The 25,000-nt window shown below is 44.6% G+C and overlaps 2 protein-coding genes across 3 annotated transcripts in view; both read left to right on the top strand.

The window, feature by feature from the left end:
- The window catches only part of LOC121301280 (RNA polymerase II elongation factor ELL-like), a 794,007-nt gene that overhangs the window by 9,578 nt on the left and 759,429 nt on the right, over positions 1-25,000 (top strand). The window lies entirely within an intron of this gene.
- Positions 787-18,666, top strand: LOC121301306 (TLE family member 5-like). Of its 2 annotated transcripts, none has more exons than XM_041230577.1 (7): positions 787-922; positions 10,862-10,959; positions 12,655-12,718; positions 13,681-13,725; positions 15,404-15,466; positions 16,123-16,197; positions 17,126-18,666. In XM_041230577.1, the coding sequence occupies exons 1-7, from the start codon at positions 896-898 to the stop codon at positions 17,348-17,350; spliced, it is 597 nt and encodes a 198-aa protein (XP_041086511.1). In that variant the 5' UTR covers positions 787-895; the 3' UTR covers positions 17,351-18,666. The 2 variants fall into 2 exon arrangements, with proteins under 2 accessions (XP_041086511.1, XP_041086510.1); XM_041230576.1 differs by having other exon boundaries at positions 17,123-18,666.

The raw sequence follows: 25,000 nt of genomic DNA, 5'->3' as shown, positions 1-25,000 counted from the left end.
TCTGACATCTAAAATGGATCTGCGGTGCTTCGCCTCAATCCTCGATCATGTGGGACCGCAGTTCCTGGATGCCTGATGCATTTTGTGACTCGATGTAGCAGAACCGGGCATCAACATAGACCGGGGCAGTGCGGGAGGGATAGCAACGTTATAAAACACATCATCCTAATCGTCAACAACAACAACAACAACAACAACAACAACAAGGACGAGAAGAGATCGGCAGGAAGCCTCCAACGCGCTCGCTGTCTCGTTGTTTTGTTTGCACCCCCAAGGAGAAAGGGAAAAGGAAATCTTGGGGTAACTCACCGTTGTGCACAAAAAAAAAAAGACAGACCGTGGAGAAAAAAAAAATAAAGAGGGGCTTGTCAAAAACTCGACCCGTGTCGCGTTCTTCTCTACATTGCAAACAAAGAACAATTGCTTCGAGATCACAATAGACGTTTATTTAATTTTTTGGGTCTTGTTTTTCCCCCCATGCCACTCTTTGGCATTCACGCCAGCTTTGTGGAAACAAGCAATGCTCACATTATCACCGTGTAATCTGGACACGCTTTGAAAAAACACACACACACATATATATATATATAGAGAGAGAGAGAGAGAGAGAGAGAGAGAGAGAGATAGATAGATAGATATAGATAAATATCTATCTATCTATCTATCTATCTATCTATCTATATATATATATATATATATATATATATAAACATATATGTATATATATATTTATATACAAAGCAGATCGGCCGCTAGCCGGCGATCCTTTTCCCTCCTGCTACGATTTTTTTTTTTTTTTTTTTGAGTGGATTCCACAAATTTCTTTTGACACTAAATTGAAAGCCTGTAAGTTTGGTGTTGGACATTAACAAACAAAACAAAACACGAAATTGACATGATGTTTCCACAATCCAGACATTCAGTAAGTTTCAGATTTAATTTTGTATTTTATTTTTGTGATTGCCTGTGTGTGTTGTGTGGTTTTGCAGCGAACATCCTTCGAAGACTCATCTGTTTACATGCTGCTTGCGGGGAAGCGGACAAGAAAGAATTGTCCATTTTTTTTTTTTTAAAGAGCAAACCTCGAATTGTTTCATAACCCTCTCTCCCCCGGTGTTTTTAAAAAATGTGTTTATTTATTTATTTATTTATTTTTTACCAAAGAAGGCGCCAACAACAAAACAGCGTGCCATTTTGAAAACTCTCCTTCCATAAACAGATATATAATGGAGACTTCTTTCCTAATCCTCCTGTATCTGTGTGTGTGTGTTTTTTTGTTTTTTTTTTGTTATAATTGACCGACGTGGTTGTGATTTGTTGCGTTTCATTTTGTGCACATTGCTGGAGCTGTGATGAATGTGATTTCTGTGTTACCATAGCTGCTGGTAACCCAAACGGAAATGATGAAGCGCTTGTCTTTAAAAAATGTTAACAAAATGGCTGTTTTCTTCGTTCCCATCCGCCAACGGCAACCAGTATATTACCGCTTGTGTTTCAACAGAGAGTAATTCATTGCTAATAGCATTGCGAAATGTATCTATCGGTCAAAACTTTAATTAATAATATCAGTAATTAAGGTAATTTGAAACATGCCGGTGTTATTTTTATTTATTTACTTTTTTGAGTTGGTGGAAAATGTAATGAAAAGAACAACCAAGTAATGTTTCTGGGTCATATTTACGAAAATGTAATGTTTGAATTAGAAAGAGGCCTGCTTCTACATCTGCTGAAACTCAGCCCTGCACTGCTAGTCTGTGTTTCTCACTGGTCTTTATTATCTGTAAAATGTTTTAACAAAACTAAAAAAACTACAAAACAGCAGACATAGCAATTACACCCCCGGCTTGTGATGACCCGGCAGAAAAAAATAAAAACCGCATTATAGGAAATCAATATGAATTTGTATCAGAGACACGCTAATCATTTACTGTATTGTCGACCTAATCAAATTGCTTCATAATTATACTCCGCTATAGGGATTGCCATGTACTCTGTCTGGGAAGGGCTATGATGACGATTCCATAAACGGATCCCCTCGTGTAATATCTTTCTATAAAGCATATATATATATATATATATATATATATATATATATATATATCTATATATATATATATATATATATATATATATATATAAATTACCATCCAGGTCGACTTCCTGAACATCAGACCACTAATCTTTTTTTTTTTTTTTTTTTTTTTTTTTTTAAAGAATTGTTTAGGAACACAATGTGTCGTCAAAATTTATATATATACTACATATGTGTATACTATTATATCTACTATATATATATAGATATATATATTATATACGTGAAAAAGTTTAGACAGTCTAAAATATAGCACGGAAAAATCACACCTGGTGGTAGTGTTCACGAAATTTACGTATCAATAATTACTATGTAATTATGTCACTTTTATGCGTATAATATGTATGTTTGTGTTTGTTATGTTTATACAATCCATTAACTACAGGTATATTCCATTAAATACAGGGCTAGGATGTGAGTTCGAGACATTGTGGGTGCGTGTGTCATACAGAATCATAACAAAGATGAAATGCAATAGCAAGTCAGACAACTGCTAATAACAGATATCAGGCTGAAAGGGCTTTGAAAGCAAGAGAGAACAAGCGGGTCTTGAGAGTTGATTTGAAGCGAGCGACTCTGGGAGCGGCACGCACTGAAGCTGGGAGAGAGTTCCAGAGAGTCAGGGGGCCATGAAGCTAAAAGAACGCTCTCTCCCAGTGTGGTGCACTTTTGCTTCGGTATAACAAGCAGTTGAGATTCTTGACTTGAGTTTTCGATCCTACTAGAAGTTCAGATATGTTCGTGTTGAGCTGAAGAAAAGTGGCAGACATCCAGGCCTCGATGCAAGCCGAGAGCCGGACCATGGCAGAGGGACATCCAGGGTCTAGTTTTAGGTACACCTGGGGGTCATCTGCACAGGCGAGAAACATGAGGCTGTGTTTGTAGATGAGGTGACCCAAGGGAAGCATGTTTATATTGAAGAGAAGAGGCCCAAGAACAGAACAGTCCCATTGCATAACAGTGTGATCCATTCGTGGTTTTACCGAGTTTAATTAGACACACCTGAGCTTGTTACCTATGCACTGTTGCTAATGAAGCTGTTGGTAACACCGGGAATGGTGTGAAACGGCTGTGCGATTTGGAGTCGTATGTCCATCCCTGCACGGTGTGTAACAAAGGAATCTGCTGGTAAGACTAACATACTGCGAAGAGTTTTACATCAGTCTGTCGGTGAGAAATGCTTATACACAACAATTAGACACAGGAGTAGTGTCTGCAGTCCGCAGTGGAACTTGCCTGGCACCGCGGTGGCAGCCCTTCCATTATACTAATTACGCAGCTGTAATAACGACACGCCAGCTTGTAAACACAGCTGCACAGATGTGGTGGCAGGGTTGAGTGTGCGTGCGTGTGTGCGCTGGGTTAGCACATGTGTATCGAGGTCTGTATTTGGAATTAAATGGTTCTGTAGCAAGCGACTTCACATTTGTCGGAGCCCCTAAATAATACTACACTTAAGGCCTGCACGCCGGGGGTGTCCTTCAGTTACAGGGTTTGGCAATCCCTCTCCCATTGCACAGCAGTTTGATCCATTCCTGGTTTTACTCAGAGTTTAATTACACACCTGAGTTGTTACCACTACGCTGTGGCTAATCAGACTCATAGTAAAACCTGGAATGGGTGAAACTGGGTAAAACACTTAGCTGTTTAGGATTGTGTACTGTGTCTGCATGAAACCTATACTGTATATTTTATACAGTCGCTCTGTACCTTCGTGGTGCCAGCCTGCACATGTTAATTCCAGCTGCTCCTCACTAGCCTGTGCTTGAACAAGCTTGCTTATGAATCACAGCCCCCTGCAGTGGCACCAGAGCTAGTAAAGTGTGCATAGGTGTTGCTAATGATGCGGTAAAACACTGTGTCTTGCTTCCTGCTGACAAGGTTAAGGGCAGCGCGGGCTGTAAATTGGTTTAACCTGCTGCCTAATAGTACGTCTGATGCAAATTGAGGCACAGACTAGCGATCTGGGATCTGTGATGGCACTGTTGGTGACTTGAAAAGAAATTAAGTTAGGACTGACGTTTTGTGCAACAAGGAGTATTTGTGCCTCTTTGTTGTAGCGTAAACTGGTCAATAAAATGAGTGTCATTTCTGCTCGCGTTTCGACCTGTGATTTAGGGGCGAAACGATTCGTTGCATATTCTTTATGTGATATATCTTATCTTAATAGAGGTACGCATCGTTTGCATTGAGATACAAGACCAGAAGCAGCACGTGGCTCACCGTAGTTCACCAAATGGTTTTTCGATTGAAGAATGTGTGTTTTGATAGTTGTATGAATACATCCTCTGCCCATCTCATTTCATTTCTGTTTTCTGACAGAAATGATCATTTGACCCTGCTGTGCCTCATGGACCATCGCTTGTATCGTGAGATCATATCATGACGTTCCTGTATCGTTGTGCCCCTGTTATAAAGAAAGTAGCAGCACAGTGGCTCGTTCTTCACCCAGTACAGTATTATTCAAGAAGGCATTCAAGCCTTGAAATTGCTCAGTCCAGACAATGTACGAGCTGGGAGATAATCGTGCAGATCAGTGTATTGAAAAGCCCTTGTGCAAATGCAGCTCTGTATTGATCAGAACACATTAAGAGCGAGCGTCTGACTAAATGATTGGGAAGGGATGCCATTAACTCCATGTGCTGTCAACACGAGGGCCAGGACTGGTAGAGCGAGGCGGATTCTATTACAGTAATTGGGCAGATCATGCATATTTATCTATAGCGGTGCCAGTGTAATAGGTCTGATTGCAGGCAGTGTTTGTGTCAGCCAGGTTTGAATGAACTTGTGCTCTGTGCACCATATTCACAGGAAGCCGCCTGCACTGAAATAACAAAATCAGAGTATTCTGCTTTAGGGAAAATAAACCGTTGCTTGCTCCTTGGTTGCAGTCACGTAATCCTCCCTGCATGCGCAGTGATCCTGGACGCACATTCACAGCTTTTATATAGCATTGTGCTTCAAGTCTGGCACGGAAACAGGTCTTTTACAGCGATTCTGTTGGGAGGGTTTGATTTTTCATGTGAGGTTTGACTATGTCTGTAGCAGAAAGCCAACGCGACCCTTTCTCGTGTTGAGCGGTTCATGCCATCAGGTTGCTGTGTGTATACCTGCACCATGTTAAGTTGCCTGTCTAGCAGCCTGATCCATTCCTGAGGAGTTTAATTAGCTCCCATGTGCTGATTAATTAGGCTGAAGGTAAAACCTGGAATGGCTCAGACTGCCATGCAATGGGAGTCACGCTGATTTCCTGAAATACAGCCAAGGTGGTAAAATAGATTTGTAAAACAAAATCGGACGCTGCACCTTTTTAGAGCGTCGCAGAAAGATTTGTAATCCCAGTTTGTTAAGGTTGCAGTGAGGGAACGGGGGGGGGTGGAATACTTGCTTGTCGAGTTTAGCGACCTTTATTGCAAGCTGTGATCTAAACAAGACAGCAGTGATTATTACCAGGATGATGATGACTCCAGGGTTGCTAATGACTAATCAGATACACTGTGCTGTGTGGAGCAAGAGCTGCTAGGATGATCAGTCTCTCCCTGGGTTCGTGTGTCTCTGACTCTGAATCTGTTGGTGGCCGGGAAGCCAAATCGATTTATTTATTTCTATGAATCAGCTGGAGCTGTGTTACTGAACTCATTTCACTGGCTATGTTAATACATTGTTTTGCAGTCTCTGTTTCATCCAAGTAAAAAAAAACAAATAGTAATTCTAGCACCTGTGTTCAGTAGCACACACTTCTGAGCAGCAAGGCTGTGTACTGGCAAGGGGGGAGGCGGGCAGGTTTCAGATCTACACTTGCAAGCATGAGCAAACAAGAAGGGCATCATTGTAACTCTATGTCATTCTCATTGTAACATGCACTCCTTTTCTGAAGGGGGTGGGGGTGGTAGTTCCAAGCTTATTAAGGCCACTTGAATTAACAAAACAGACCCCCCCCCGGGGGCATTGTATAACGTTACACGCGGATGAATCAGATAAAGGACTCGACACACACACACACACAGCCCAGCAGATGTCCGGGTCACTCTGGGGCAGTTCCCTGTCATTAGCATCACAATTGCAGCTCTCTGGAAACGCTGGCGCCAGGGCAGAGGTCACAGGTGACCATGTCGATTGCTGCACCCACTTCTGCTAAGCCATTTTAAAAGAGGTGCCGAGGCTGCTAGCCAGCTACCCCCACCCCCAGTCAGTAATTAAAAATAAATTCATTAAAGTAAGTCTAAAGTGGCACCTCATCAAATTGCCCATTACAGAGTGGAGAGGAACTCTTCTGTCCAGCAGAATTGGACGTGTATTATTTATTGCCGACGTCAGCCAGATCAAAAACTTTTTATAAAGTCTGTCGTGAACCAATACGCTTCAATCTGCGTCTGTTCTGGAGATTGTATAGTGTGGATACGAAGGGACTGCATTGAAACCAGGAGTCCTTGTTGTAACAGGTGTTCTGTTTTATTATTTATTTATTTAATGTGCTCTAAACGCTGGTGGAACTAAATACCACCATCCCATAAATCGCTAAACATGAATATTGTTGCAGATAGAAATGCACTGAAGGACTTCTAAACTTTTCATTTTGCTGACACTAATTGTGATTGTCTCTGGACCACTGTGAAGACCCTTCACTCTTCATATAACCCTGACAGACCCCAGTGTGCTGAACTGAATTCCTGTAGAAAAGGGTAATATATTCCTGCGTGCACCTTGTCACTGTACTGGCTACGTTTCAGCTGTTCACAGGAATAGACTGGATTATACAAGTGGATTTTCAACCAGATCGATCCACAGCAGCTTTCTACAAATTACCAGCCACTTAACAATTGTAAGCTGTTAGATCGATCTGTGTTGCATGTGAAAGTGTGTTAAAACCCAGTAGTACAGCTATTGCTGTGCCAGCAACAGCTGAACCCCCCCCCAATATAGCACCATTACCTCTGTCAATAAGTCTGTCTCGATCTACAGTCATACGTAGGAGAATGTTTAGTACTTAAATGTTTTTTTTTTTTACTTCATGACTTAAGGATAATGAATAATAATATTATTATTATTATTATTATTATTATTATTATTATTGTTTTCATGTTACTGTTCTATTGCTTCGTAGTCCTTCTGAGAGGTCTTGAATCTTGTTGATAGCTAGATGTTTGATCAACACACAGATCACGCACACACAAATAAATTACATTTGGAAGCTTCATCCTATTTAAGATAAGTATGTGATTAAATGCACTTTCCTAAATGGAAAAATGAAATAAATTAAATCTAGGATTCCCGTATTTTGTGTGGTGCACCAAAACCGATGCCACACTGCTCTTCTTAAATAAGTGTCAGTAGAAAGACAAACAGCAGTCCTGTCGATACCAGCAATAGCCAAGAACAAAAGGATTGCAGGGCAGCCAGTAGGAAGTAGCTGTGCTGAAATTGGTAGACTCTGCAGTGGGGGGGCTTCTTCCCATCTGGGCAGATGCCATGTCCATCATTACCCTCCCCTACTCCAATTCTCTCTGTCGTAAGCCTTCGCTTGAGTAATCACAGTTATCAGTGACTGATCCTCATCATCAGCAAGCTGGAAAAATTGATCTGTAGTTTCTCTTTTTTTTTTTCTTCACTGGAGGCAAACTCTTTCACCACAAAAGCCCCCTTGTGTCCCACACACTCATACATTTCATTTACTGTTCTGTAAAACAAAAGCTTTGTGAGCAAGAACCTTTACGTTTAAGACACGTGGCTGCAAAATGAAGCAGAATTTTTTCATTGTGTTTGTACACCAGGGTTACAATAAAAAGTGAGGGCATTGCATCGACTTCTGTTATAAGATCATTTCTTTCCTTTTTAGTGGTTTTTTCCCTAATAAAAGCAGACTCTTTTAGGAAACGGTTTAGAAAATGTTTCTGTAAACAGAGCCTGAACTATGCAAGCACAACTGCTGTACATTTACACCCCTCCCCTCCCCACTTTGAAAGTAGGAGCCTGGGCAGATTGATTTGTTTTGTTGATCTGCCAGACCTAGCTTAAGTTGCATAATCTGAATTATCAATGAGCACGATCAAGACGACATGCAAAACACTGTCAAATCAATCTGAAGCAGATGCCTTTGCCCCAGCGTCAATGTTGCTTGCAAAATTTAAAAAAAAAATGACTTGTAAACAGTAGATTAAGCCCAAGGCAGCAGAGAAGTTTGTCATTTAGGTTTGCACTAGTAAGCTACACGGATTTACTAACGTCAAGTACTGAAAATGTGCTTTACCTGGAGCAAGTGTCAAACCACCTTAAACATATTTACAAAGTAGACTTAACAGCAAGTTTCAATTTTACATTAATACTGAAGATATCATGGCAAGTGACAGTTACCAAATTTGAGGTCTGTAGAACAGCCAGATCAGAATCGATTCATCTAAATTTAAGACGGTCTGAAGGCTGATTTCATGCTAAACTAACCTGCTGTTTCTGTACAGGGGTGGGAAGGGATTCAGTTTAGAAGCAAAGGGTTCAAAGACTCTCCCAACTCTTTGGGCTGTAAGCTTTTTTCCTATAAATAAACCAGGGCAATGTGTCAACTGGATACAGGCAGCTCTTGATTAAGGGCTAACCCTACTAATTTTTCAATATTAACACCCTATGTATGTTGTTGACATGAGACTGTGTTGGTACTGTACCCACCCTTCTTCCCAGATTAGTGAGATCAAGAGACTGCAAACCAGATGAATTAGGAATTTGCTCCAGTGCTTTGCTTCCTCCCCATTGTTTCAGGACTGGAAGCGTGCAGCTCGGCTAATCCTTTCATTCGTCCCCCACACAGCTGAGCTGCTAAGTTGTATTTATTGCATAAATCGCAGTAAAGCTGGTCCTTAAACCTTTTAGGCTGTTGCTGCATAAGTACCATCAATGCTGTTTAAAAACAACACTTCTCTTAATAACATTGTATTGTTGTTAGTATAAACATTTTGAAACCTAATAATGTTGAATGTGTTGTACAATCCAATTTAATGAGTATTATCAAAACTGGGGAGAGGGTTCTGATTAAAAAACAACATTAAAAAGAAGAGAGTCATCTGGGCAGACTGGGTGCACAGCCTGGCATGCCCGTGGATTAGGTGAAAGGGAGGGGGCAGCTCCAAGTCCTTCTGCCAGTGCGGGGCTGTGAACGAATGCCAGGGAGGCGGGGGTCTGCACTTTCTCAGCGGATTGCATTTCAGTGTCGACACGGCATAGTCCACGTTGAGTAGAGAAGGTGGTTCAGGACGAGGGACTGTGCCACGTGCAGCCCCATTTCAAAAAAAGAACCCACCATGCTGGCACCTCCCTCTGCACACGTGAAGACACAAATGGCCATCGCTCCACTGTCGTCAACCATGCTCGCCACCTGAAATGTTTTAAAATTGGCACAGCAGAAAAGCAGTTTATTAACTGTCTCCAAGGGCGCTCTGAGACTGCATTCGAGGTGTCCTACATTTCAAAAAGTTTCTGCAACTTCACAGCCGAGCTCTATGCTTTTGTGGCCCTCTCTGGCACCCTTGAGCTACTTAATCCTGCATTGCAGTCCAGCTGTTGCTGGCTCCTGAACCAGGAGAGGATGAACGAGGCACAGCCCTAATCCTGCCCCCTCTGGGGACTGACAATTCAGGCTGTGGGATTCAAAACCCGAAGCGTTGAGTGAATACGCTTCTTGATTAAACCATGCGATGTGAACCGTCATTCCTAGTGTGTGACTCCTCAGTCTCGCTATTGCAGGTCAGGTTTCCATTGAAACCTGATCGCAGCAGTGGAGAGTGTTGATCTCTGTGTCAGTGACAAAGCCTTCTAAACGTTTCACAGCGATAAATACAGCCCGTTCATACTGAGGTTTTGTCTTGTCAGTGTTGATGTGCGCAGGGCCCTTCTCCTGGAATACAGTCCGATTTCTTTGTCTGCAATAATTTAGTTTTCACCTCCTAATTTTATTGACATTCCAGTTTGTTTGCATTCCCCCAAAAAGATCCTATACCTGTTTGAAAAAACCAAAGCAAAAAACAATGCTTGCCGTGGGTTCCTGCTATACTTGCAGCAGCAGGAGGTTATACATACGAAATACATTTTAAAAAGGGGCTGACACATTGTATTTCTGCTGAAGTGATGCATGAAATGGGTGATACTAGATAAACAGCATTGTTAATAACCTCTCTGAACACGTGCATGTACATTGTAAGTTCCCCTCAAGACAGGGAGCAAGCTGCAGTAGCCTCAGCACTGTAGAGAGAATTTTCTGCTGTGTTTTTCACTTTGCATTTTTTTTCCGGAACACGCACAGCACAAAGGCACGTACCATTATCACCCCACCCCCCGGGGGCTGGCTGTACTCGTCCTAAATGGAAGATAAATGCCAGTGTGTTTTTAAATCCGACTCGATAATGCATTTTGACAGGCAATTTTGTACAGCAGTACAGAGGCAATGGAGGAACTAACTACCTGTCATTTAAAAAAATAATAATAATAATTGTAAAAAATGCATTCTAGTCTAAATGTAATTTCTTCATTATAAAATAAAATATTACAGCGACAGAGTTCTAAACTTAACAAAAACACAGCGTTCTTAAGAAGGTCCTGTCAAACATTCGTGAAAATGAATATATTTTTTTTGCTTCAGTAGATTTAAAGGTCCAGACTGCATCGTGCAAATGTTCTTGTTAATTCTGTTTGCTGCGTGGGGCGGGGTGTTGGTTACCCTGTCGCAGCTGTGCAATATTGTATCTTAATGTATTTTTAATTACCTGTTTTCCTTTGTGTTTGTAGGGTTCCTCTCAGTCTTCGCAGCAGCTGAAGTTTACAACTTCTGACTCCTGTGATCGAATTAAGGACGAGTTTCAGTTCCTCCAGGCGCAGTATCACAGGTATGGATTACAAATACATGTACAGTGATTTATTTCTTTAACAAAGTGCTGTGAATCAGACCACGGCACAGGAAAAAAGCCTTTGTTTATTTTTTTTATAACGTTTTCCTGTCCTTTGCATGTTTTATAAAACTTGCATGCATTTTTTTTGGTATTGCTGACTGATTTAACAGCACCTCAAAAACTAAATCAAATGACTACATTTTATGAAAGTTAAAACAAAATGCTTCTGAATATCCAGCACTGGATTTTGGAGCTTTGTAGATTAAATAAAACCCTACTTTTCAAATGAGTGATATCTTTCTCTCGTTCGGACTTGAAGATCAAGTTCCATTAACTTGCAGTTCAATTATTAGTGAAGTGGAGCATTAAAATTGCATCCCGCTACCATGCAGGGACCGGAGGAGCTGCACAGCCACGTGAATTAATTTAAAGGTTTTTAAAAGATCGCTGTTCCCAGAGTCCCTCTGTTAGCAGCGGGCTGTTAACATGCCTGAGGTTCCTGCTGGAGACATATTGTGCGAGCCGGGATCCAGGAAATACACTGTGCAGGAAACACCATTTAGCACTGGGGGTACCTTGTACTGCAGTGCACCATTAAAATGATATGTGACATCCCCCAGCCCAGGTGATTTCAAAGTGGATATTCTCTCAGGGTCTGTGCTTCTCTCTCTCTCTCTCTCTCTCTCTCTCTCTCTCTCTCTCTCTCTCTCTCTCTCTCTCTCTCTCTCTCTCTCTCTCTCTCTCTCCTGTCTCTCTCTCTCTTTCTCTCTCTCTCCTGTTAAATTGAGTGCTATTGGCAGGCACTGGATTGATGGATTGCTGGAGACAAAGTCGTTTGCTTTATTTATTGCATAGTAGTTTCAGCACAGGCAGCAGCAGTTTCAACTACCCCACAACTGCAGTTCAGTCTCGATGCTCAAGCCTGGTCTGCATTCTAGGGGGGACCTTTTCTCTTAGGGGCATTTCAGTCTCTTTGCCCATTTGCCGATAGCGATGGTTTGTGGAATGTGATGTTTAACCTGCCAGACGCTAATAAAATAAATAATGCAGGCAGTGGGCTGGAGCAGGGCGTGATAACGGGCTGACAATTGCGATCACATTTACACAATGACAGAATTGCGCTGAGCGCATGAGGCAGCAGCAATAAGGAACATTTCTCTGACGCTGTTGGATGTGTATCAAATCCAGGGGGTGGCAGAAAGAAGAGAGAAATGACTGAATGACTGGAATGAAGAAAGGCACTAAACTCCATCAGAAAGTCATTTGCGCTCCCCTCGCACCTTGAGGCTTGTTTAAACCAATCAGGCGGTATTCAGCCAATGCGGCAATTCCACAGAGGGTTCCATGGCGACCAGCACGCTCGTTACCGCGGCTGAGAGACGACGCGAGGAGTTTGGAGTCGAAAGCAGCAGCGAGTAAACTAGAAGCAGGGGCGTGCGTCTTTCACAGGCATTTAGAAACACACAGATGCAGTGTCACAAATCTGTACAGCCCTGTGTTGGATCTCTCTTCACTGATCCCTAGCTCCAGTCCCTCCGGTCTAAAATGTAGCCGGCTTGAGGTTTTTGCAGTTGTCATGAAGTGATGGGCTACTTACACGCACACACGTGTTACTAGCACATGTATGTTTTCATTCTTGCTTTTAAAATGGTTTGTTTTTCTTATTGTTTTTTTTTTGTTTGTTTGTTTCAGTTTGAAATTGGAGTGCGACAAGCTGGCCAGTGAGAAGTCTGAGATGCAGCGCCATTATATCATGGTGAGTCTGAAACCCTGTCTGGAGGATCTTGAAATCCCGCCATCCAATAATAATCTCAGTGTACGAGTTACTGAACCTTGTGCAAGTTCACCAGTGTATTTGTGCCTGACATCTGTAGATGTCTCTCTCCTGGGCCTCTGTTCCTGCGAGCAGCAGCAGACAGGAGCACTGCTACCTGCAATCTGTCTGCGTGTTGATGGGATTTGCCTATCTGCCTAATCTCACTGTCGCTCGCTTCTCTGTGTCGCTGTCTAGTTTTTGCAAGTAATTGATCGGTCTAGCTGGTGTGTGTGTGTGTTTCTCTTTTTTTTTTTAAATTGATTTCCTCCCTAATTGGCGCTCTGGTTTCACGCTCCTAGAGATGACTCTGAATTTCGTGTTCCAATTTCCTTTTGTGACATTCTGTGTAATTACATTAGGAAGACCCAGTGTGATCAATTCAGTGTTAATGGACAGCTAGACACCTTCTCTTTTTTGGGGGGGGGGGGGGGTTCTGTGTCCCTTTTAATCTGAATAATAATAATATAATAATTTATTATTTTAATACTGTCTACATTTGGAATTATGCAGGAATCATAATATCCTCTTTTTCTGTCGTTCATCTTTCGTTTTTCATGCTGCCTTTCAGCTCTGTCTGTTGCGACTGTGCTGCTTCCCTTTGAGGAGGCTGTGACGCTGCAGAGCCGCACATCTCGATGAAATTGATTTTAATAGTCTCCAGTGTACACCACAGGAACGTTAAGCTAAATACAGGCGCTCTCCAAACCATCCATCTACCTCATAGTTTTCTCCTTATCATTTTTTATTGGAAGTTCTACACAAATCAGTTAACCCATTCTAACCCATTCTCTGGTGGGATATGTAGGAAAACTAAAACTGCAAACTGACCTGCGTTTAAATGAGGCGACGGGTTAACATGCAATCTGTAACTGTGTTTTGTTTTTTTTTTGTTTTTTTTGCAGTACTATGAAATGTCCTATGGCCTGAACATTGAAATGCACAAACAGGTGAGTGCGATTCTGAGTGAGTTCATTTCACACTCCCGATCGGGTCAGAAAGCGAACGTGTGCTTATTTCTCTGCTAACGAGCCCATTGTCTGAGCCCCCCCGGCTGCCTCTCTTGTGTGGTTGAGAGTCGAGTTTCAACAGAAACGCCTCCGGTTTGTCGCTCGAAGCCACAAGACTGTCTCTGCTTCCACTTGCCTCTCCTTGCAGCAGAGAGAGAGAGAGAGAGAGAGAGAGAGAGAGAGAGAGAGAGAGAGAGAGAGAGAGAGAGAGAGAGAGAGAGAGAGAGAGAGGAGAGAGAGAGAGGAGAGAGAGAGAGAGAGAGAGAGAGAGAGAGAGAGAGAGAGAGAGAGAGAGAGAGAGAAGAGGAGAGAGAGAGAGAGAGAGAGAGACTGCTGCGTCTTGTGCAGGGTGACAGGAAATGGTTTTTCTGCACCTGTTCGCTGCAGTGAGATTTTGTTGCTGCAGGAAAAAAAAATTAATCAAATAAAAGTGGGGTGGAAGCATGGTACAGGGACTGGGCTGGAAGCATGGTACAGGGACTGGGGTGGAAGCATGGTACAGGGACTGGGCTGGAAGCATGGTACAGGGACTGGGGTGGAAGCATGCTACAGGGACTGGGCTGGAAGCATGGTACAGGGACTGGGGTGGAAGCATGCTACAGGGACTTGGCTGGAAGCATGCTACAGGGACTGGGCTGGAAGCATGCTACAGGGACTGGGCTGGAAGCATGCTACAGCGACTGGGCTGGAAGCATGCTACAGGGACTGGGCTGGAAGCATGGTAAACGCATCTTTTAAGTTGCGTATAGGAAATAAACATTGCAGATTTTAAAAGCACAAAGCGGTTTGGAGGTGACGGTGGGGCGGGGGAGGCGGTTTTTGTAATCACCATGGTAAGCTTTTCTAAGAGCAATGCCGCTGCCTTGCTGGTTTCCCTGTAGAAAGGCCCTAGCTATGGAAGCAGTGCCGAGGTCCTTACCAGATGCTTTGCCAGGCGCCCCGCTGCCCCCCGTTCAGTTTGCCGTTCATGCCTACACTATGCTAGTCTGGGCCGCATCAATCTTTCCTTTCCTGGAATGGGCACCGGAGATGAATAAATCAAGCAAGCGGATAAAGACTTCAGAACTGCAGCGACGCGCGCAGCGACGCCGACGACGGGCTGGAATTCCCCCCCCCCCCCCCCCCCCATCCTGTCTTTTTATTAAATATAGAGGGGGCTGAAGATCTGTGCAGATGCTACCTCCCTGCACCATGATGGGAAATTGATGGACACATTTCCTAATTACTTTTCTGTGGAAATGCTGATTATTATTTTTAGGTGGGGGCTCAGCTGCTCTGAGCTGCTTTAATCTCTTGTGGCGTTTTTTGTCTCATTTTGTGCTTATTGCTCCTTTACAGCAGTGTGCGTGCAAGGGTTTCTTTATCTCTGTGCAGGGACTGGAGCTGCCTGTGTTTTCTATGAGCCTGTGATGCTGCAATGCTCCCCATACTCGCCTGTGGAGAGCTCGATTTGTAAATCACAAGCTGTTTTGGGTTTAAATTGCCACCTGTTCTGTAACCTGTCGAGCAAGACTATTCAAAGAGTGACGGAGGTCCTGCCTAACTGAACGCAGCTCTGAACTGGTGTCCTGAGAGAGCCTCCGTATTCAACCTCCGCTCTCCTGTTTTCTCTTCTCAGGCTGAAATCGTGAAGAGGTTAAACGGGATCTGTGCTCAAGTCCTCCCCTATCTGTCACAAGAGGTAAGACGCGTGTGCCTCCCCAGACAGCTCTATACACACACTGCCTCTTGAGTTTGCAGGGCTGGGTCGGGGCTGGGCTGTAGGGTTGCAATCTGTCCCGGTCAACCCATGATCGTCCCTCCTAGTGACATCATCTCATCCTGGGCTGTCATCTCAGCACTGTGGGGACCGGCACAACACTAGGACGCCAGCAGCTGATTCGACATGCATCAGGGACTCCTATTGCAGACTAGTCCCATTCCAGGTTTTACTATGAGCTTGATGAGCCACAGTGTGTACATAACAAGCTTGTGTGCGGCTTATTAAGCTCCTAGTAAAACCAGGATCGGATCAAACTGCTGTGCAATAGGAGTCTTATTGCCATACATTACTGTACATGTATGGAAATAGGGACATAGTTTTAAACAAGAGTTTTATTTTCTGTAGTTATCCTCTCCCAGTGCACTATTGCCAACCGAAATACAATTTTTTAAAACCCCCAAAAATATTTCAGAATAATTTCGTTCTTCTCTAAACGTAACTTTTTGCTGGTAATATTCATATTGAGCGAAACAAGGGGAGTCTGAAACATCGCAATTACATAAACCTTGAATACACCCTTGCATGTGATTTGAATTTAGTTTTTTTTTTTTCCTGTCCCCGTCCTCCTCTCTCAGCACCAGCAGCAGGTCCTGGGCGCAATCGAACGTGCCAAACAGGTGACCCCTCCAGAGATGAACTCCATCATTCGGGTAGGCTGCAGTTCTGTATGAAGCTCACTGACCCCCTGCCTGTCTGCACTGCCCGGGGCACATGGGAGACGCACACACAGACGGGGGGGGGGTGTTCACCAGCAGAGCTGACAAACGTTGGATGAAGACTCTGCTAGTTCTTAGACCACTGGTGCGCAACTCCAGCTCAGAATCCAGTCCAGGTTTTCCCTTATAAAAGTTTACCATGAGATAGTTTGCAGTGAGTTGCAGTCTTCCTGTGATTTCTCTGTGGTTATGCTATGCATTTACCATAGTTTGCACTGGCTTGCTGTGTTTATTAATATGCTTTACCAGACCTTGCTGTTCTTTACAGTGCTTCCCTGTGCTTTATTACACTTTGTTTTACTTTTACTGCAGGAAACTTTTATAAGCGTTAACTGCATGCAGGCCCTTGAACCTGATCAGGGTCTCTTTACTGAATGAGGCCCTGATTGGAATATAAGGGGACTGGAGGGGGTCTGGAGGCTGAGAGCTGCGCACTCCTGTCTTAAACTGTTATCATTTCTTTTTAGAATGTAAAGGGTGTGCAACAGGGATGAAAATCAGACTCCTATTGCGTAGCAGAGTCACCCATTCCAGGTATCACTGCAAGCTTGATTAGCAGCAGTGTATATGTAACAAGCTCAGGTGTGTCTTGTTAATTAAACCCATAGTAAAACCAGGAATGGATCAAACTGCAATGCAATGGGGACCGTATTTCCACCCGTGTACGATACTTACACTGTAACCCCCCCCCCCCCCAATATGTAAGTGTTTATAATTCATAACTTCTAAATGATTAAATATTTTAGAATCAAAGTTTTAGCAAATGACTCTCAACCTCCTCTTTGGGGGTGGGGGGGGTGACCTGCCGACCTGGGGTGTCCTGGGGTCCCAGTTCATGTTCCGCCCTCTTTCTCCACAGCAGCAGCTCCAGGCTCATCAGCTCTCCCAGCTCCAGGGACTGGCCTTGCCGATGACCCCCCTGCCCCTGGGCCTCACGCCCCCCTCCCTGCCCGCCGTCACCACCAGCTCCGGCCTCTTCTCCCTCTCCAGCATCCTGGCCTCGCAGGCACAGCTGGCCAAGGAGGAGAAGGCAGCGCGAGAGGGGGGAGACAACCACCGGGACGAGGAGGCTGAGAAGTCAGACTAGCACCGAGGGGGCAGGCGGGGCGGCTTTACTAAAGTTCATTTCTCTTCTTGTCTGTCTTCTGTCTCAATGAATCCTTCACAGGCTCTCCCTTTTCAACACATACAACAAACACAATCACACAAACACTAGCAATGATTGGCAGGCAGGGCAGAAAAGGAATTTGTATCTAGTTGTTTTTTAAGCTGGGTGACTCTACGCTAAGCCCTGGGAGTTTCCTGAAATCCTTAAACACAATTAAGTAGGTTTTTGTGTGAAAAGTGACAAGCCGAACAGAAACTGAAAATCAAAACTGATGTTGGGTAAGCTGCTTGAGTCCGATCTCTCTCTCTCTCTCTCTCTGGTTGAGTCGTGACAGGACAGACAGGGTTAACGCTGTGGCTTCTCTGTTGTGAATCGTTTTCTGAATCCCAGCGGTCTGAGACAAACTCGCTCACAGGAGCAGGTGTCCCCCGGGCTGCCCGCCCCCTTCAACATCACCACCATTAACAAGAAGACTTTCAACTTCTATCCAAGTGGCACTCCAGAGCAGCTACAGCAATTAAAAACACAGGGATTTGAAAATGAAATAGAAGAAAAACATTTCAATAAATAACAAAACATGACCTCGGTTCAGCATGCCGAATACCACCGCCTCTCCACCTCTCTGTATCCCTTTCTCCACCTCTGTATCCCTCGCTCCACTGCTCTATCACTCTCCACCTCTCTGTATCCCTCTCTCCACCTCTGTATCCCTCTCTCCACCTCTCTGTATCCCTCTCTCCACCTCTCTATCTGTCTTCACCTGTAGTCATTTTATTAATCTTTAGCAGAAATATAAAAAGCTGATTTTATCTGTTCCTGATCAGGATATTATTTTAATTTTTTTGAGGGGTGCCCCTCCTAGATGCAAAGAGAAACTGAAAACAAACAATAGAATATACGTGTAAAATTAAAGGCAGCGTGATTTTAGCTGGGTTCCACTTCTTATATTTTAAACAATAAATAAACATCGCAGAGTATACCATTCTCAGATATTCAAACTGGCTTCGACAACAACAACAATAAATAAGGATTGGAGCAGCTCCACTTTACAAGCTTGGTAATGTTCTTTGATTTTTTTTGTTTTGGTTTTTCAATTCTCTTGTGTTGTCTGTAAAATGTTAAGTGTGTATTTGGCAGATGTGTGTTTGTGTCATGGAAACCAATACTATAGCTTGGTTTAAAAAAAAAAAAAAGTAAAGGTTTAAAAAAACAAGAAAACAAATCTACTAAAGATGAGAAGTTTCAGCAGTAAGGAAGTATTTATGGTGCCTTACAAATAAAAAAATGGAAAGAGGTGCGGCATGTGTCAGTCATGTTTTGTGATTTCATCAACAGCGCGGCAGGGAAGTGCCCTCTTGCGAGCAGGCATGAGCAGCGGGCAGCCCTTATTGAAGTGTACTAAAGAACAGGTAGGCACTGGAAATAACTGCAACATATAGAGAAGTGTATTAATAAACCAGGGGGAATTATGGTAAAACAGCATTACCGCGGTAAGCTTTGATAAGGAATAACGTGGCATTTTAGATTCTTTTTTTTTTTTTTCACTTTTTGTAAACCCTAAATCTGTATCTTGCTGTCGCTTTTGACACGAGATGCGGATCCTTGTGTGTGTTATGATGAGGCAAGCACGGGCAATGCAATTCCACTGGACTTGAAGACTGCGGTTCACAATTCTACCACAAGGGGGTGTTGTGGCCCTGCGAACTAATGCGTGAAACAAATAAATCCGTGCTGTGGTTTTCCAGACACAATAGATTCGCTTCCCGTGCAGCAGGTACGAGGAACCCCCTCTCTCAGCAGTCAGGTGAGCACAGAGCCCCAAATACCCGCTGCACAGGAAGTGAATCCATGTATGTGTATGTGTATGTGTGTATATACACACACACACACACACAAAGCCTGGTGACAGCCCAGGGAGGTATTTTAAAAGATAAGAAACTAGTGTGGGGAATTTGCAGTACAAATGTACCATGGGGTATTACTCTGTTCACAGTGCAGGAATGAGCTCTGACAGCCCGGCTCATCTGTGTGTCTCTCCTGCTGAGATTTCCTTTCGGCTGGGTGGCCTGAGACTCTGTGATTGACTGCAAGGCGGAGCGGCTGTTCTCTGGTCTTGTCACAGCATGATTGTGGAGGCTGCTGTATCCTGGGAACAGGCAGCCGTGGTGTTTCGGAAGGCTCAGGGCTGGATCGCAGCTGTAAGCACTAAGCAGTCTGTTTGCTCCGCATGCAGCAAGTGGGGCGCAGGTGGTCTGAAAGCAAACGTTCTTTACACTCAGAAAGCGTTCATTCCAGATTGGTTTCATTCACAAAGCCGCGCGGTCATTCTGCCCGGGTGCCTATAAAAGGACTGCATGAGCCCCTATATTTATACAACTTGGGAATACTTCAGGCTCCAATCCCAGTCCTGGAGAGCTGCTGTGGCTGCTGGTTTTCATTTCAACCAATCCCTCAGATACTTAATTGAACCAATTACTGTCTTAATTAGTCCAGATTAACAGGTGTTCCAGATCATTAGCCACTGATGATGTGAAGACACCCAGAAAACCTGCAGGATTGGGGTTCTCCAGGACCAGGGCTGGAGACCCCTGCTCTAAATATACAAGGACTTGGAATGGATTTAGAAATAAGAACAAAAATGAAGTCTGTGTTGGCTGACTGAAAAGTAAAATAACATTGTTAGCCTCCTGCCTGCTCCTCTCTATTATCCCTTCTCTCTCTCTCTCTCTCTCTCTCTCTCTCTCTCTCTCTCTCTCTCTCTCTCTCTCTCTCTCTCTCTCTCTCAGTAATAACTGGAGCAGCAGTTCTCTCACACTGCTTGTCTTGTTCTCTAGCTGAGATCCAGGAGTCAAAGCTGTCTTCTTTGAGAAGGATGATTTTCAGCTGTTTGTAGGCAGGCCTGCCTGTCAGATCCAATTACTGCCAGACTGCACTGCTCCCCCCTCTCCAGTGTTTCTGCTCTGGGAAGGGTGTGCTTTACTACACCCGCCAGTTGGGTGGTGTAGCCCTGGGAGCTGCGTGCATGCTGCTGTGTGATCACTGTGCTTTGCTCAAGTGGGCACAGCTGGGAATGTTTAGGGAAATTTGACAAGGGGCTCTACTGTAGCAGCAACCCCACACACAGGCACAGTCATGCACAACACTGCTGACAAACAGGCTTCTTTAAAACACACACGTGTGAACTATAATTAACCAGGGACGAGGGGGAGGGGCTAACCGCCATGCACCACGTTGCTTTGATTGAAAGCTAAGGGTGGGCAGAGGGGTGAGTGGTGCATGCTGGGAGTTGTAGTGGCTCAAAATGCAATGCAATGGGAGTCTTATTATATAGAGAGAGCGAGAGCGAGTGCAGAAGAGACCTCCTGAACTCATTGCTGAAACACATATGCATCCACAGCGATTCAACAGAAGCATTGGCAGCAGGGTTCACCGCGAGGTCTTCGCTGTTCCGCGCTGCGGTTAATATTAATAACGCGGTATTGCACTGGGTTCGAGTGGTCGCTGAATTGAATCGGCATTGCATCGCTGCGGAGCCTGCAGACAGCGAGCTAGCGAGAGGCGAGCGACCGGCGTGACGACCTGAGAGTGGAGGCGCCTGCATTTACAATGAGAGGGGGACTGAGGGGGAGGGGGAGAGAAGTGCTGTAGCCATATATCTTTCAGTGTTATGGTTTTCAAAACAGAAAGTTGCCCCGTTTTCGGAATCGAATTTAAAGAACAATTATATATACTGTTTTTTGTATTTATTTATTTTTTTAAATAAAATAGTTAGGCATCTTTGACTGCAGTCCCCTAGACTGCCAACAGAGGTCTCTGTGATCGCGTCTATTGATTTAAACCGGACCATGCTGCTGGACTGATTCGCTGGTGTGACCGGCGCTCCCATCACCCCGGCAAAGGCTAGTCGCGCTTTCTAAATACTGTCAATAACCTTTACTCAGCTACATTTCCATACAGCATGAACTCTTATTAAAAAGACTAGGGTACCGTCCCCAGGCGTGTCCTATACTGCCGGACACGCTGCATCTCTCAAGCACCGCAGTGTCTATATTGGACAAAACATTGGGCATGCTTCATTCATATAAACCACTTCTGGACTGTAAGTGCTGAGGTGAGGAGAGACCATCTTTCACATAATTCATTATGAATCTGAAAAGCGCCTGGAAGAGAAACTCACAATTCGAAAATTGTGATATAATAATAATAATAATAATAATAATAATAATCAATAACATTTCAAACTCATAGTTGACAGAGTGATTCAATATATCGATGCAGTCTGCCGCGTTATCGAAGCGCTGTTTGGTTGGTCTGTTAAATTCATCAGTCGGGTTCCGCCCGCTAGCTAATAATAAGTGTATTATTAGCTTCTACCTCTGCGCTTGTGCAGCTAAGAGTCTGCGGATCCGAGGGACACTGATTAATGCGTCGCTTTTGTCATGCAAATTGGTCAATTAAAATCCACTTTTAAACGTGTTGCTGCGTGCATGCGAGTGTGAGCCAGGACTGGGGTGCGCGTTTGAACCACAGAGCCCTGAGAGGACTCCAAAAATCCTGGACGGTTCCGGTAAAGCCGGGACAGGACGGGGGGAGCTAGCCGACTCTCTTGGGCCCCAGTGCAAGTCTATGGGTTGGTAAAGCATGGAGCACCGTGCTAAACGTGCACCAGTGTTTGTGTACAGCGAAATTCCAATAGTGCATGCAGAATCTCTTAAATAAACCTGGCTTTTTCTTTTTTTCTTAGTAACAACAGACAACTAAGCAGGGTGATCGGTGTGGAAATGCGCCTGCAGGCTGTGGGGTCTGTGTGCGTTGATACAGCACAGCGTGCACTATAGGGAGATTACCGGCTTCATTAAAAAGCCGGGAGCGGGTGACAATGCATCGCCCCGTGTGTCGTGCTCAGGGGTCGCTGGCTCGTTCACGCCGGAGAAAGTTGCTCGTCAGCGGCGTGCCCGAGTCGGTGATCCATCAGCAGCAACACCTCACTGCCCGCGCTCCCTGCAGGTTTTACAAGGCCCTCTTCGAACGCCCGCAGCCAATCACAGGCTGCCAGCTGCGTGATTGGGTTGAAACTGCTCTGATGTCACAGACCAACGTGGGGCAGTGGCTGTTAATTGGTAACTCTGACCGAGTGTGGCCAATCAGCAAGCGCCTAGCGATAAAGAAGGAGCGGAACGTTTTTTAAGGTGGTTTCATGTTGTTCATGTGGAAGAGAATGCAAGGGCTATTTTTTGATAAATAAGTGTTCAGTGTCGTTGATTGAGCAGCACAAACTTTTCTCTTTACATTCATTCTTCTGCTAAAGAGCAAAACCCAAACCTCACAACTGAATTACCAGCAGTGCTTAACACAGCCTTCTATCACCAGCCGCCCGTTCTACTGTCATTATAATGATGCGATTTCTATCTGCTGGGAGAGGAACGGCTTTATCACCAGCAAGGAGGATACCCTTAGAAAAGATTACCCTGGTTTGCCATGTTTATTAACATGCTTCACCAGACCTCTCTGTGCTTTACAATGCTTCCCTATGCTTTACCAGACCTCTCTGTGCTTTACAATGCTTCCCTATGCTTTACCAGACCTCTCTGTGCTTTACAATGCTTCCCTGTGCTTTACCAGACCTCTCTGTGCTTTACAATGCTTCCCTATGCTTTACCACACCTCTCTGTGCTTTACAATGCTTCCCTGTGCTTTACCAGACCTCTCTGTGCTTTACAATGCTTCCCTATGCTTTACCAGACCTCTCTGTGCTTTACAATGCTTCCCTATGCTTTACCACACCTCGCTGTGCTTTACAATGTGTCACTGTATTTTATTACACTTTGCAATTGTGTCAGCGTTTGCGCTAACATTGCGTTCCCAAACTTTGTCTCGCCTAGGGCGTGTGACAGCAGTTTATTGAGAATAGTGACTGACAGCAGGGGGAGACACAACGACTGGAAAGGAGTTTCAAAGGCTGCTGGAAACCCATCTGTGAATTGCACCACTTCCGTCATTCCTGGGAATCTGGAAATCCATGGAAATGCAATGATTTGAGACAGGCATGCCAGTAGCCCTGCATACAGGGTAGGATATGCTGCATTGCTGCGCACTCTTTTAATTGCATTGCTGTACGTGGTGCAGTTCATTGATCAGCATGCTGCAGGATTATTTCACTGATGAAGGCGGTAGCCAGAATATGTGTCTGTTCGACTTAGTTTCTAAAGGTGAACTACACAGCAAATATTCCAACAAATTAAATAAAAAGCTAACTAAAGCAAGCATAGCTGGACTTGTTCTCACACAACGCGCTCCCTATGATCTCTACACTTGCAGGAACAAGCCCTCTCGGCTCAGAGCCATCCCGTTAACTGGGCCGATCATGTCTGGGAGGCAGCACAGCTCACCTACCCTGTTTATCTGTCTCCCTGTCCTCTTTTAAAAAAAGAAAGAAAACAAAGTCTACTTGCCATGCTCATTTGGAAGCTCTCTCTTCCAGTCCTGGTTGATTCAAAGGGGGAAAGGACTGCAGACAACATACAAGCTAATGACAGCGGAACTGTTTTGTGAAGCCCTGTTTTCTGCTTCTTTGTACCTGACAAGCGTGTCTTTATTGTTATTTGGCCCCTGCTTACTGCACTGCTCTGTACATTGCATATTGCCTACAGATTGTTCCAGCGCTGTACCTCAACCCTTGATGAGAAATGAGCTACGTTTTAGGGTAGGTATACCAACCGGACTGTCATCAAGGTCCTGATACAGTGTAGCGGTACTGGCAGGGCGCAGTGAGCAGGATCTACAGGGATCCTCGTGCAGTGGGTTGTTGTAGTCCTGCCTGCTTGTTGCCTTGAGAGAGAGAGAGAGCGAGTGAGCAGTAGTCAAGTGCACTCTCTCCAATTCCTCTTCCATCACTGTTGCAGAATCCCAGATGATGTCAGCTGTCACCGCTCACACACACACACACACTGCTCTATGATCCCCCCTCCCCTCTCCTTCAGCAGCCCAGCACTGGGAGCACCAGTAGGGGTTCAGTGACACTCGGAGCTGAGCTCTGCTCCCATGCTGCCCACATAGCGGCACTGTTGGCAGGGGCTACTTTGAGAACCCCTTTGATGTTGTTGGGGATACAAGCCTCCCACTGCAGCCAGCTTCCAGGGCTATTGGCAGCCAGAGTCTTCGCAGCAGCAGCTTGAATGGACCGGTGGCATCACCTGGAGTTGAGCCCTGTAGTAATACCCCTCTCAGTGAAATGCAGTCAGTGAAGGGCTGGTAAGGAGCACCTGTGGCGTGCTGTTTGTCATGTGCTTTTACTGCTCTGTGCATGTTTGTTTTAACGCTGTCTCTGTTTTGGCGTTGCCGGGAGTGATTCCAAGCAGTTCTGGGTATATCGATTGCTGTAGCAACCCCACTGGTGCCACGAGAGCTGCCTGGTTGGTCTGTGATCTTGAACTCTGTTGCCCTGTTGTGAGAGGCTTCACTCACAGCGCAATTATTGCACGACACCACACTGTGTATGTATAATGTGGTATTTGAGAGATCGTTTATGCAATGGATTTCACCTCCATGCCTAATTATTGCATGCAGCTGGAAGCAGGCTGCTCCTGTGTATCTGGTAATCCATCGATGAGCAGTTTGCTGTACAGACCC

The sequence above is a fragment of the Polyodon spathula genome, chromosome 27, assembly GCF_017654505.1.
Source record: "Polyodon spathula isolate WHYD16114869_AA chromosome 27, ASM1765450v1, whole genome shotgun sequence".
Classification (NCBI taxonomy): Eukaryota; Metazoa; Chordata; class Actinopteri; order Acipenseriformes; family Polyodontidae; genus Polyodon; species Polyodon spathula.
This window is presented reverse-complemented; position numbering and strand designations above follow the sequence as displayed.

Excerpts from the sequence above, each read along its gene's own strand:
- LOC121301306 (XM_041230576.1), top strand. The coding sequence starts at position 896 with ATGATGTTTCCACAATCCAGACATTCA. Across the intron at positions 12,719-13,680 it reads TGCAGCGCCATTATATCATG|TACTATGAAATGTCCTATGG; the intron begins GTGAGTCTGAAA and ends TTTTTTTTGCAG. Across the intron at positions 15,467-16,122 it reads TCCCCTATCTGTCACAAGAG|CACCAGCAGCAGGTCCTGGG; the intron begins GTAAGACGCGTG and ends CTCCTCTCTCAG.